The 14,867-nt window shown below is 41.6% G+C and overlaps 1 protein-coding gene across 1 annotated transcript; it reads left to right on the top strand.

Annotated features, from left to right (window-relative positions):
- Window positions 1-1,198, top strand: twist1a (twist family bHLH transcription factor 1a). Its single transcript, XM_061093158.1, has 2 exons — window positions 1-597; window positions 1,136-1,198. Exon 1 carries the CDS (start codon window positions 1-3, stop codon window positions 568-570), a length of 570 nt encoding a protein of 189 aa, XP_060949141.1. The 3' UTR covers window positions 571-597; window positions 1,136-1,198.
- The last annotated feature ends 13,669 nt before the right edge of the window (window positions 1,199-14,867 follow it).

Below are 14,867 nucleotides of genomic sequence, written 5' to 3'. Positions count from 1 at the left end.
ATGCGGGAAGAGGACTCCTCCCCGATGGACAGTGCGGGGAACAGCGAGGAGGAGACCGACCTGCATCTTCCGCGGAGAGGCGCCAGGAAGCGGCGGGCTGCACGGAGGAGCGTAGACGCGGAGGAGGAGGAGGAGGAGGAGGAGGGGGACGCGGAGAGCCAAAGCCCGGGCCGCGGTAAGAAGAGGTGCAGGAAGAGCTGTGAGGCCGGAGGAGGCAGCGCCGGGAGCGGGGGCAGCGAGGCCAGCAGCAGCCCCGAGGGCTCCTTCGAAGACCTCCACACGCAGCGCGTAATGGCCAACGTGCGCGAGCGGCAACGGACACAGTCTCTCAACGAGGCGTTCACGTCGCTGCGGAAGATCATCCCCACGCTGCCGTCAGACAAACTCAGCAAGATCCAGACGCTGAAGCTCGCGGCCCGGTACATCGACTTCCTGTGCCAAGTCCTGCAAAGCGACGAGCTGGACGCGCGGGGAACCAGCTGCAGCTACGTGGCGCACGAACGCCTGAGCTATGCGTTCTCGGTCTGGAGGATGGGGGGCGCCTGGTCCCTGTCTACTGCATCCCACTAGCAGAGCTGCTGTGGATGGGACAGCAAGGTAGGGTTACCTGCTTTCACGTCGTCCTTCATCTTGCGGGGAGACAAACTGTGCCAAAATGGTCTCACATGCGCATTTTACGCACAATACCCAGATGGTAAATCAATGCGATAGGCGATCATTCTGATGTTTTGGCAGATCTACCATTGGAATATTCGTATGGAATTTCCACAAACCGCTCGACAATTTATTAGGCCCGTTTTATGTTTGTTTTGAAATAGATGTGGGTCTCCACAGAGGCTAACAACTCAAATTACTCAATTTAGTTGTATAAGAACAACATGATTTCACCATCTACCTTAAAATTTGAATCTCACACATTAAAACATAGTTGTTTATTACAACTGGTGTGTAAAGTTGTGGTGAAAAGGCTTACAGAGTAAATATGCTGTTAGATTTGTGCCTATTGCATCCCTGTATTGTCACAATCTGGTTACATCCACGTACCTCCATAAGTGCATTAAGAAATACTACTTTGCAGGATTTATTTCTATTGGTTGGATTTGTTTTCTTAATCAAATGTTTATTTTTCCAACAGATTATACAGACTGAGGAACTGGTGGATCAGACCAACCCTTCAGATAGACTGACACAGGCCAACCACTGCAGCTGAGGCCCTGGCACTGCAGCCACTGTACTTCAGGCCTGAGAGGAGAGCAGGCTTCTCACACTTCCCTTCGCATGGACTGTCATGTTTGCGAAGGAGCACTTAGGACAGACAGGATGGATTTGAAGAAAGAAGAGAGACCACTGCGACTAGATGAATGTTGTAAAAAACAAACGAAATGTGCTCTGAGGAACTGCTCTGTCTTGAAACATGAGTGAAAAATGACAATTCATTCCACATTCTTTGTGACAGTGTTTCAGAGCAGATGAAGTATTTTGTATTTATTTTTATACACAGGTTTAAAATTCCTTTCCCCCCCTTCTCAAATAAAAGTTATTTATTTTTTTTGTTATCAGAGAATGCTGAACGCTGAATGGATCTGCGCATTTTGAGTTTTGTAAATATTTGGTAATATCTTGAATAAAAAATAATGAAGGTATCATTTGTCTGGATTTTTATGAGACTTCATCGTTAAAAACCATCAGTGTAATGATTACACTCAGGGTGAGTGTAATCATTTGGCACAAAAAAAAACTTGATATTTTTGTTACAAACCTATTCCCCATCGCCTCAGTGCTTTAAGTCTATAGAGGGAGATTATTCTCATTGGTTGTTGCTGAATCCCGAGTCAACTAATCCACAGTGGAGGGGGACAAAAGAAAACATTTCATAGCTGTGGTTTTATATTCTGTAGTGATTTCTTGAGCTCAGGGATCTGGGAAACCCATAATTAGTTGGTGGTCTGTTTAAACAGGGTGGACGTGGAGCTGTAGGAGGCACGTATGATATTCCCAGATGTCCAGCGAGCCACAGGTCAGCGTGGAAATCTCGTGCAGGTGCTACATCAGCTCCCTCGAGAGCTTTGACAGATAAAAGTGGTGGATGTGGGACGTTATGCAGACTGGTTATATAAACCCTGCACTTCTGAGTGAAATAAGAACTAGTCACCTATATTTAAACAACATGTGAACGAAACTTAAAGTAGCAATGCCATGGAAAAACACAAAACAATCTATAGGAAAATATATGGATGTTTTATCCAAAGCATTGGTCTGTGCAAGGTAGAAGTTTAATGCAGTTGTTTTATATAACTTTTTATACTGTTCATCAAGTTCTTCCTACATAATCAAGATGATTTTAAAAATATATTATTTTAAAGTTAAGATTTACCACATTTTAATCCATCTGAAGTGAACATATATTCACATTGTGCCACAAACACTCACCTTTCCAAAGAAACACAATGAATTCCTGATTTAAACGAGAGTGTCGCTAGCTAGATCCAGATTTAAATCTGGATCTAGCTAACCCTAACCCTAGATTCAGATTTAGGGCTGGATCTTCACCAAACCATGCACACTCATAAATATCAGGTCTCCAAACATTTTTCTTTAAGATGCCACTTGATTCAGATCTGCACCAAACTTGAATGGGTTCTTCTCTGACCCATGCGGCATATTTCCACCAAGTTGCATAATCAGTCCAGCAGTTCTTGTGATCCTGTTAACTATCAGACAAGCAAACAAATGCCACTGAAAGCATAACTTCCTTGGCAGAGGTAAATATGGGACAAATAAACTTGTTAACCAGAGCCAATAATAATAGTTCACACATCCATTCACTCGTTCTCTTTATTAGAGACCCATGGATGGATAATATCTAAAAAGTAAAGTGTACATTTCAAAGACATAAACATCATCAGATGCATACAGGGATGGTAAGACTAGATTAGGTCGGGACTAGAGGGCCAATATTATATTTACTTTCCTAAATCACCTTCACAATTCCTTAATTCCCTTAAATGTTATTAAAGTACCACAATACCACGATAGTAATATCAGTTGGACCATCAGAGAGGATTCTGAGGTCAATACAGTGGCTCGGTATAGTGTGTTTCCATAGGGTTGTTGTGAGCTGGTTAAACAGCAGCATTACTTTGGTTTTGCATCACAGGTTGCGTGCGGAAGGTAAACCCATCAGCTCTGACCCGAGGCCCTCGCCAGCCACCGGGGGGAATCGATTCCCACCCTTAGATCACCGTGGCCGTGTTATCTTAAACTTGAGGCTGTTGCTCTGACACAGAGGAATGTCACCTCTGAGGCTCTGAAACACACACACAAACACACGCACACACAAACCCAGGTTGCGCACACACACATGAGGGAGATTTCTCACGCCTACCAAACAGGGAAATACATTCCTGAGAGAGAGAAAGAGAGAGAAAGAGAGAGAGGAACGAGGGCTCCTGCGCCTCAGACCCCCTGTTTGATGTTTGAAGGTAATGGGATGACTGCTTGTTATCAGTGTGAAGGCATCTGGCTCTCTGGATTTCTATGATTTATAGACTCTTTGATGATTGACACTCACACTCACACACACTCTGTCCTGATCATTAATCAGTTTATATCTGCTTGCTTTGGGTCCGTAGTCCTTAAACAAATCTACATGTCAAAGGTGCAGGCCTATGTGTGCTTTAATAAGGCCAGGAGCTGTAAATCTTCATAGAAATTGATTTCTCCATCGTCGCCGGTCGGCTCAGGTTGTGGTTTGTTTGGTTGTTTAAGTTGAATCACTCCCGCAGAGCTCTACCTGTCTCGCTTTACTTCTTTCAGCTTAGTGTCTCCCTCACTCCAATCTCTCTCTCTCTCCCTGCAGTTCCTCATTACAGGGGAACAGGCCCTGGTTTATATTAACCCCCAACACTACAAAAAGACAAGGTAGTGGGGAGCCAGAACCACGTGCGCACACACACACACACACACACACACACACACACACACGTGCGCGCGCACACACACACACACACACACACACACACACACACACACACACACACACATACACACACACACACACACACACACACACACACACACACACACACACACACACACACACACACACACACACAGGGGGATAGAGAGCAAGAGAGACTAGATTTAAATGTCTGGTTTCTATTAGTGGTAATTATCTGTTTCATCTCAACCTGAAGCTGTTACTGATTGTGTGCGTGTATGTACGTTGTGATTGTGTTTACCTGTGTCTATGTGTGTGCACTATTGTTGGCTGCAATGGACTCATGCATCTCAAATGGAGCGAACCATGTATCAGAGAACAATCTCTCATAGGAAATTAAATACTGCTCAGAAAAATGACGTGAAGTGTAGATACTGACTTGTCTTGACTCGTCCACAGCAACAACTTTAAATCCTTAAACATTAACTCAAGAACATACATTACAAATGCAACAGATTCGAAACCATACAATAGGACGGACCGAATAAATAAAAGGGGCAATGTCCATATTTGAAATTATACAATAACAATAAACACAACAAAATACAACAAAATAACAAAATACTAGGTGATAACATCAAATTTCCACCATATTGTTCTATATGTTCTATATCTAAACGTGTAGGACTCCATTACATGGTTTGACGTTTTCACTTCTATGGAATTACCTATCAGTATTTTATATCATGACAAAGGTAAAACTGCATAACCACTAACTTATTTTTGATATTTGTAACATATAATTGTATGATCATTATTCAATGTATTTTAACTTTTGATATTTGTAATTTAACGTATGTTTTAAATATTTGATATAGGTATTGTAATGTATGTTTTAAATGTTTGATATCTGTATGTATGTCTTCTATGTGGACCCCACTAAAAGTAGCTCTGTCTTAGGGTAGAGCTAATGGGGATCCTTCTAAATAAACAAATAAACAAATATAACAGTTTGCAATCAACAGCCTGCATCAGCTTGGAACAACTGACCGAGAAATCCCCAAACTTTATAAGCCCACTACTTAATGACTGGATCAACCCTCCAGTGATACACCTGAATGTATTTAGTCCCTCTGCACCGGAAAAAACTCTGTTTTGGCCTCGTTCTTTCAAGTCATCATTTTTAATATGAGGGGAAATGTGAAGTAACAAGGGGACTATTTAAAATGTTGCTTTTGATAGAGATAGTAGTTCTTTATAAAGACTCTGTAAAAGCAAGGAGGAAGTGAGTGCAGCCCGGTAACATAATGAGCACACACACTAACACACATGTTCCTAGAGGTCGCTGCCAACTGCAACCATCATTCTTGACCTGTGACCCCTCAAACTGACCCTGTCCGCCGACTACAGCGACCCCCAGCAGGACCACAAGCCACTGCATTCACCTCCACTGAATGACCACTTAATACCTCTCAGATGCACGGCCAGAGAAGTGCGGGGACAATCGGTTTGGATTGTTGGGGACAACAGCACAGGAAGAAGAAAGTCAGATGGCAGGGATGAGATTGAAATTTAAAGAAGCTGATAAAGTGGGGAAGATTAGAGGACGGGTTGTGGAGAAACGGGGGCAGGAAGAGGGGACCAAACTTATAGGAATCCTCACAGCGCTGCTGCCCGGGGCTGTTTATCTTGCAGATTGAGTTAAGCACAAGCCTCTTATAACTCTCCACATACCAGACAATATCACAGTGGCCCCGCTTTACGAACATAAACATAGGCGCTTTATCAAAGACCGGCAGGGTTCATTCAAACACATAGGCTCTTTCTCCTAACTCAATTTACTGCACCCTATACAAAGTTCCCTTATTGGATTTAAGCTGTTTGACTGTCTAATTCTGGCTGAAAATGGGGAACATTAGGGGGTCTACTGATGAATGTTAAAGGGGTTTTCTGCATGTTTACCTTTCAAAAACCACACTCGGCTCTTATCGTGCGTAGATCTGTGGCCCATCAGTATGGAAAAGCCCTGAAGGTCACGCACAACACAGTGTGTGTGTTACTTCCACAGAGAGAAGGCATTGTTTAACTCAACATAGAGGCATTCACAATGATGGGATTGTGGTTTTCCACGGGGAAATGTATATTTCCTTGTTGTGTTGACAGCGGAGAGGATTGTCTTGACTCGTAGTGACTGACACACACACACACACACACACACACACACACACACACACACACACACACACACACACACACACACACACACACACACACACACACACACACACACACACACACACACACACACACACAATGATTTCCAGGGCATTTACTCAAACCTTAACTATTAAAACTTGCCTAACCCTAAACCTTACTTTAACCATAACCATAAACATTACCTTAAATCAAACTTAATCTTAACTCAACCTTAAAACATGTCGTTATTAATGATTAACTTATTGGGACTTATTTTTGACCATGCATAACCACCTACCCACCTACCCACACACACACGTGCACTCACAGCTTTTCTGAGCTTCTGTCCCCAAGTCTACTGGTCCTCACAAGGTCAGTGTTTATACTAGAAAATGTCCTACAGAGATAGGATGAGTTCATACACACACTTCCACACACACACTTCCACACAGTGTTGCATCACCACGTATTATATAAAGTTTTTGAGTTTTTCTCTGTTGAAAGCAATAACCAGAGTACAGTCATAGTTTACTGGTGTTCTGAGGGCCCCTGTCACAAGCAAGTATGCACACACACACACACACACACACACACACACACACACACACACACACACACACACACACACACACACACACACATGCAATGAACATGCACAAGGGTAAAGTGAAGGATGACTTGGCAGTTAGAGCGACTCCAGCCTCAGAGTTGGTCTAAAGGGAGCAGTGCTGGGAGAGAAATAGACGTTAAAAAATCTGCTTCACTGTGGGGTGGTCTCTGTTTCTCTCTCCACCTACTTTATTTCTCCCTCCTCAGTCCCGCTCTCATTACTTTGAGGTGGTCTGTTTCCATCTTTTCACCTCGCTCTTTCTCCCCCTCTCCCTCTCCTCCTCTTCATCATATTCTCTCCTTTTATCTATTTTATAATCTTCCCCCGCTCTGCAAATGATTTCCGCTCTCTTATATCCTCCTCTTCTTCCAAACTCCCTCAGTTTTGCCATTTTTGTTGTTTACCTCGACACGTTAATACAAAAACACTCACTGTGCCTCAGTAATCTGTGCGTGCAACACTGGAGGTTGTGGGTGCGCTTTAGGAATGGAAGAAAACTCAGTCGAGACAAAGAGAAAGATGCAGGGACTGTGAGAAAATAAAGTCTTGCTGATCCAGAGATAATCGCCGGCCAGCATTTTTCTAGCCAGTGGTGCTGTGAGAGAGTGTGTGTGTGTGTGTGTGTGTGTGTGTGTGTGTGTGTGTGTGTGTGTGTGTGTGTGTGTGTGTGTGTGTGTGTTTGAAGGTTTAATATTAGAACACTCTATTTGCTTTCCTGACTGTTGTTTTTCTGTCTGCGTCTCCCTTTCTTCTCGCCCTCTCTGAAGGTGTTGGTTGTGGGATTTTATAAGTCTGCAATCTGGTGTCGTACGAACCACATGCCTGTTTTTTCAAGTCCTGTAAAACAGACCTAAAGGCCTCATAATTCTCTTCCCCTGGCTGCCCGGTAAGGGTCGGTGCCAACTTTCAGACTCGCACATATACACAAAAACACACGCACGCACACTCAAACTGGAGTCATGGCATGATAAGAGAAGTGTAAAATGTTGTGTGTGTGTGAGAGAGAGAGAGAGAGAGAGAGAGAGAGAGAGAGAGAGAGAGAGAGAGAGAGAGAGAGAGAGAGAGAGTGCAACTCCAGAAGACTCATGAAATAATAACATAGTAAAGAGCTAGGCACCAAGACTGCAGTGTGTGTGTGTGTGTGTGTGTGTGGGAGAGTTATAAATAGTTGGATCATCTGGAGTACATTAGAGGTACAGTGTTTAAGTGAACAGGTCCGCTACCTGCAGCCACAGAAACCTCAGAACAGACACTGCCAAGCCCCAAGCTGGACACACACACACACACACACACACACACAAACACACACACACACACACACACACACACACACACACACACACACACACACACACACACACACACAGACACACACACACACACACAAAGACACACACACACACACAAAGACACACACACACACAGACAGGCAGCAAAGCAGTGCACCATTAAAAGAAGAAAGACAGAGAAAGCCAATCAATAAAAGCGAAGTAATTTAGCAAAACAAAACGCTGAGCAAACAGGTTGTGCGTCAGGGAGGAAATACCTTGCACAATAACACAACCTGAGTGTGTGGTAACTCCTGGTGCTCTGCAGCTTTAAGATAAACACTGGTTATTAAAGGCACTAGAGGGATATCAGCACTGCTATTAAATGGCGGGCTTAACATGAATTTAAAGGGAGTGGAAACATAATGTCTGAACAAGGTTGTTTGACTTAGAAGTGACCATACACCACGTCGCAAGGCCAAACACATAAACAGCACCTGCATGCAACAATGCACAAATCCTGGTTCTGTCTCAGGCCCAAATATACAAATAGCAACCAATACACTTAAATAAAATACTTTAAAGTTTCTAAAGTAAGTAAGAACCCTCATTCTGCTGGACAAATCCTTTGTATCCACCTTCATTATCTAATTTATCATTCATAATCTCATCAATATTTACAAAAGGGTGTTTTCATCTGTCAAATCCAAGTGGAACCCCAGAAATGTACGCTTACTACTATCATATAAAACTCTCTGTGGCAGATATGTACAAATACAATTTTATTTCTGTGTCAGGCTAGTGCATTTGGCCCATCCATTCTTGGAATACAAGACACCCTGAATTTCCCAAACATGCATCTTCTTCTGGTACTACATATGAAAAAACATGGAAAAAGAAAAAGAGAACAAACAAAAGAAGAAATTCCAAATTAATTTGTGAAAACAGAACTATTACATATCTATAAATGGACTTGATAAAGAGCCATTTTTCATTTTATAATCTTTTAGTTTCCTGCTTTCATTGTATCGTCTTTCCATCTTCTATAAGGGCTCCAAAATCAGGACTGGGTGAAGGAAGTGGACCCTCCCCCCATAGCACATTTACACTCACACACACGCAGACTGAAACCTGAGCCACAGGAAGTGGTCCTGTGCAGCATCATGTCAGGGTAGACAAATTATTCACCATTTGAAAAATGCACCTTTTTCTCCCTTCTCTTCCTCGTATATCCTAGACTCCCTCCCTGTCTTCTTCTCTCCACTTATTGTTTTCATTTTAGGCTCTCCAGAGAGGAACAGTGGAGGAGACCAAGTGCTCTGCTACCTGCGTTATCTCAAAACGAGTTGCGTTCAGATGCAGAGCGAGCTGCTGCTGTGTAGGCTGCACACGCAGGCCCCAAAAATTCCGGGAAATATTCTCCTCCGGCGGCGTTCCCTGAAGATTTGTGGTATTTCTGCCCACAGTATCCCCACACCGCTTCTGTGGAATTTCCTAAATGGATGAAAAGCAGCTTTATTTGAGTTCTTTTGAAAAATGAAATGCAGATCGACCTTATCTCTGAGTGGCTGTATTATTTTACTTAATTTACCAGACTTTGAGAGGGGGAGAAAATAAAAATATCAATTTTGTGCTGCATGGTTTTATGAGAAGAAGATTTAGCAAACAATAAAAAGTGTAATTTAATGATTAACGCAGTAAAATATCATTCCACTCCACAAGACAAGATCATCCTTGTATTAGGTATACATAAACATAGATATGTTACATACATAAATGTAAAACAGTATATTTGCTATGAACTGGTGTCGAAACAGCAAGTCTACACAATTGTGTTTGAGTCTTCTGGGTTTGTACCCTCATGGTTGAACTCACTTATTGTAAGTCGCTTTGGATAAAAGTGTCAGCTAAATGAAATGTAGTAATGTAATGTAATGTGTTTAAAGCGAGTTATGAAAAATATGTGCACATGGCATAAAAATTCATCATTTTAAATATCAAATGTGATTTGATCAATTTGTAAAAAACTATAACTTAATTGACAATGTAACAGATGCATAAATAATAATGAATCTGCCCTTTCTTGTGTTCAGATCATTTAATGGGATAAATAAAAGAATGTTATAAGCCCATGACAATATGTGGACCTTGCAATCACTGCACAAAGCTGGCTCATATGTGGGACAATGCACCTCAGCAGTACTTTTAAATCCCCAGCAGATCTATCCCTGTTCATTTCAGCATCTGACAGCTGTTCCTCCCGCATGGTCAATAAAGCACAGTTTAAACCACTATATAAATACAGTTAACTTATCGTATGTTGCTTTGAAACCTCACATATCAGAGTGATGATAGCCAGACCTCTTTCATCGCAGACGAGTTGTCATTCAGCCTAAAATAACACACAGTAGTAGCAGTATTTTGCACTTTTGACTTCAGTTATTCTGGAGATAAAATCCTTTTTTGCCTACAGGATACAGCTTTGTTTTTATTTATTTTCCTCACGTTTGCAATATTCCTGAGGCCTCTTTGCGGAGCTGTGTTGTAGTATCAGGCTCTGCTATCTCTGCTCATCATGTGGCTGGTCATTGAGTCTTTTTTACAATTTAATAAGAAAAATAAGAGCAGCAAACTACCCAAATTATGTTGTGTGACTAATGTTCTGTGACAGCAGTTCCTGGTAGCCAACAGGAATGCGCACGCAGCACTAGAATGACAGTTGTTGTGCACCAGGAAGTTTCCACTCTCTTCCACCTCCTGCAACGACTGTGACGGAGGCTGAGGTCAGGGGGGACAGGGTTGTGTTAAGTGGAGTTTGCAAGGGCAGCAGCCAAACACACTTTTCCCTCAGGCAAGTGGTCAAGGCACAAAGGATGGCACACACATACACACACACACACACACAAACACACACAAACAGACACATATACACACACACACACACACACACACACACACACACACACACACACACACACACACACACACACACACACACATTAACATGCATGCACGCACACACAGAACCTCAGCCCCATGCATGGAGTCACACATCCACAAAACGGTTGATTCTGAAGGAAACATCTTGCCCCATAGATACACACAATGCCTTGGGCTACTTGGCCCACTGGCCCACCCTGGTGACCCTTGTTACCGTGGTGATTAGATATTGGGAGGCCTCATCTGCAAACATTTAGCCAGTGTCACCCCTAATCTACCCTGTGTCACTACCGTCTCAGCAGCAAAACACACACAAACATGCAAACACACCGAGGACACACACATTGTGGCACATAATTAACAGAACTGATAAATTGTCCCTGTGCTACTGCTGCAAAGAAAATGACTTGCTACTTGTTTTTGATATATTTGTACCTTTATGACAAAAAGTGACACTTTGACTGAATTATATCTTTTAAATAATAAACACTCACCATTGCTTTACAAGTTCAGCGTGAACCCTAAACTACTCCAGGCAATTTTTTGGGGGGAAATTTAGTAAAACATTACTGCAACATGAAAAAAGTGAATTAAACCAAATTTTTGTTTTATTTATCTGTACTTTATACTGATTTGTATCTATCAAAATTTCAAAAAATGTATTTTAAATATAACATTTTAACAATTTCAATTTCACAATTTCACACTCTCTGGTCTCACTAAATCTGTTCATGACTCCAAATCTGCTGTGCATCAGGCAGAAGATAATGAGATTTTTTTTTTTAAATGTAAAAAACATTTAAAAAAAAATGCTAGTAGAAAGCCTTTAAACATTTAAGAAACCTATAACGTGCATTTCCTTCGTCATTAAATTACCAGTTGCTGTCACATTCCACTTCCTGACCTCTGAACCATGACACACCGGTCGTCCTCCTCCTCCTCCTCCAGAGCCCGACCATCACGGACGCCATGCCTCAGGTCAGTCATTGGCTTCCTACACAGACAAAGTGAGTGTGGTACCTCTGGACATAAATCAATGACTCCTTTAAGTGACGGATGCATTTTGAGTTGTTAAGCACCTTGGTCAACATGTTTTTGTGTAGTGAATGTAAATACTGTGATATCATGACTTTGTGTCTATACGGTCCAACAAAAATTGCATTAATCCATTATTTTTATTATGATGTTACTTTTACTGATTATTAACTTTGACAAAGTTTCAAAATAGATCAATGGGTCTGCTAACACTCTGCACAACTTGATTTTGGTCTTTCTCTAGTGTGATTCAGCAGAGAAGACGTCTGACAAACCATCATCCAAGGGGGGGGGGAATATGGTCTGATCTGTATGACACAGCCTCAAAGGGCAATGGGCTTGAATTCAGTCTATTACTGTGGCTTGAAATGGTAAATGTGTAGTTTTTAGGGTAGAAAAATGTCGAAAATGCCCATCAAAACTCTTCAAACAAACTGCTGCAGCAGCTGCCAGTCAATGTATTTAAAGATAACACTGCTTCCAGTGGAGGTCCTGAGCTTCCAGTGGTTTGATGGTGACAAAAAAGCAGTTTGTGATGACAATATAATGACTTAAATCATTCTATTTCATTCTATTGCACATTACATTGCCTCAAAATTTTTTGCAATATGTTTTTGGTCTGTGCCCGTTTAATCCAACATGTTTCTTCTTCTGTGGATCATTGCTGTGCTTTTGTTCACAGGAGTGGGGGTGTATGAAACTAGTGGCAATGCACAAATTGATTTATTTAAGACATTCCACTAGTAGTTCTCCTCAGACCAGCCACCCACAGAAACAACTGCTAACGATGGATCAGCAGGGACCTCTAGTGTCACAGATCAAGCACTGCAGGTTGGAGGCCCAATATTTCTATTTCAATAATTCTATGAAAACTCACACTTTGCTTTGGAAAAATAAACAAATGGTGCCAAGATGAGCACACTTTTAAAACTGTTTGATCAATAAGTCATTAATGCATTAAATAATCACTTACACTCAATAATTTTACTGAACAGGATGCAGAAATACATATATATTTAAATAGTTTTTTGTATGTGCATTGCTCATAACAGGCTCTGAAAGTCCCGTAGAAAGACAGCGGGAGGGAGAAAGAGAAACGAGAAACACGAGAGGCCTCTTTTGTGAGCCCCTCTGGGTGACCTGGTGTGTGCTCCACTCACCTGGATGTGGAGAAGCAACAGAGAGAGAGAGGGAGTGATCTCTTGCAGCTAACAATTTTTTGCCATCACTCTTTGTCTCTTCCTCTTTCCATGCCCCCCCCCACTCAATGCTCGCTCTTTGCCAGGCAGTGTGAGGCAGGGCCGGCCCTGGCAATGTTGGCACCCAAGGCGAGATTTCCAATTGGCGCCCCCCAACATACACACGCAAACTGTCATGCATCCACAATAACTTTTGGACTGCATACAGATGCACACACAGGCAAACAAAATTGTAAGCTATAAAAAACAATAAAAATATCTAACAAAAAATATAAAGAGTCTGAAATCAGCTGTACTGATAGCATATCATGTCATGTCGACAAAAATAAACATTAATGATGTCCACAATCGGGGTGATTCTTACCTCTATATTGTTCTTTCTTCTACTCCTCTACTTTGCGGTGCTTTCTAAATTGTGCACCTGATAATTTAATCTTTTTTTGATTCATCTTTGACTCCAACCGCAGTCTGTTCACACAGGGAGCCCATCCAGGAGGATGTTTTAGATGCTGGCAAGACATGCCACCATCTAAAACTCAAGACATAGCACATCTACACTTTGACAAGTGCATTTTTTATTAAAACTATTTCAGATAATTGAATGTCTACTGATGCATGTTGAAATGATTTTATTCTTTGCTTTGGGTTTTTAAGCTATATTATGATTAAGGTGTAAACAGAGAAGTTTGAGAAGGAAATTTTCTTCTTCTAATATTAATGGTTTATCTAAATTCTTCTAATAGACCTGTAGTTTATCTACTTGACGGTTACTTATGTTCGAGGTAGGTCTTTTAACATCTCATTTGTTTTGAATACACAGGTATCCACCATCGCTACAACTGGGTACCCATCATCCATAAGACTTTGACGTAAGTTTTCTCCTGTTAGTACAAAATTATAATAATACAAAATTAATTACGCTGTATGTGTAATTCATTTTAATTTTCACCCTGACACAGTATGCTTGTTGCACACAGAGTACCAAAGGAGATGTGTTGATAGTAACATTTAAACCAGGATGCTGGGCTCTCAACGCATACTGCATGTGACTATGCAGTATTCTTTCATTAGCAAAGCTCATTCAGGGCAACCACTGGAGAGCAGCTGTTTGGTCAGAGCCATGGAAACCTAAGTAATGATACTGATGTGTTATGCATTCTCGTTTCTCAGGTTCCTGCTGCAGAAAGATGGCAATATAGTATGTTGGGCATGGACTGCCTGATATACCCCTGTAGTGTCCATGTTTAATTCATTTTCATGCCAGTGTTTTTTTTTTAAATGATGAAAGTGTTTTTGGAAATACAGAAGGGACACATACTTGATTTTCAGGGACGCAGGTTGAGTAAAACTAAGTGTTACGTGGGGAGGACTAATTTGTGTTGGTTTTGAATTCTCTTGCATTTTCATTAACCCCAGTTCTTATATCCCTTTGTGTGTCTAACTGAACAGAGCTTTATGAGTAACTAAAGAGATAGAGTAACCTTTGTGGTATGAGAAGAGGGGAAATCCAGAAGTATGTCCTGCTGCTAACGGTGAAATGAAACTCCCTTCTTTTTTTTCTGTTCATGCTGAAATAAAGTGGATTCACTTGGTCTGACGTTTTCGATCACATCTTTATAAAACACCTCATTAGCTTCACACTACAAACCCTGTGGGGGGGGAAATGTTTTTTGAGAGAG

Source organism: Limanda limanda, chromosome 19 (genome assembly GCF_963576545.1).
Source record: "Limanda limanda chromosome 19, fLimLim1.1, whole genome shotgun sequence".
NCBI lineage: Eukaryota > Metazoa > Chordata > Actinopteri > Pleuronectiformes > Pleuronectidae > Limanda > Limanda limanda.
This window is presented reverse-complemented; position numbering and strand designations above follow the sequence as displayed.

Coding starts and splice junctions, on each gene's coding strand:
- twist1a (XM_061093158.1), top strand. CDS start 1: ATGCGGGAAGAGGACTCCTCCCCGATGGACAGTGCGGGGAACAGCGAG.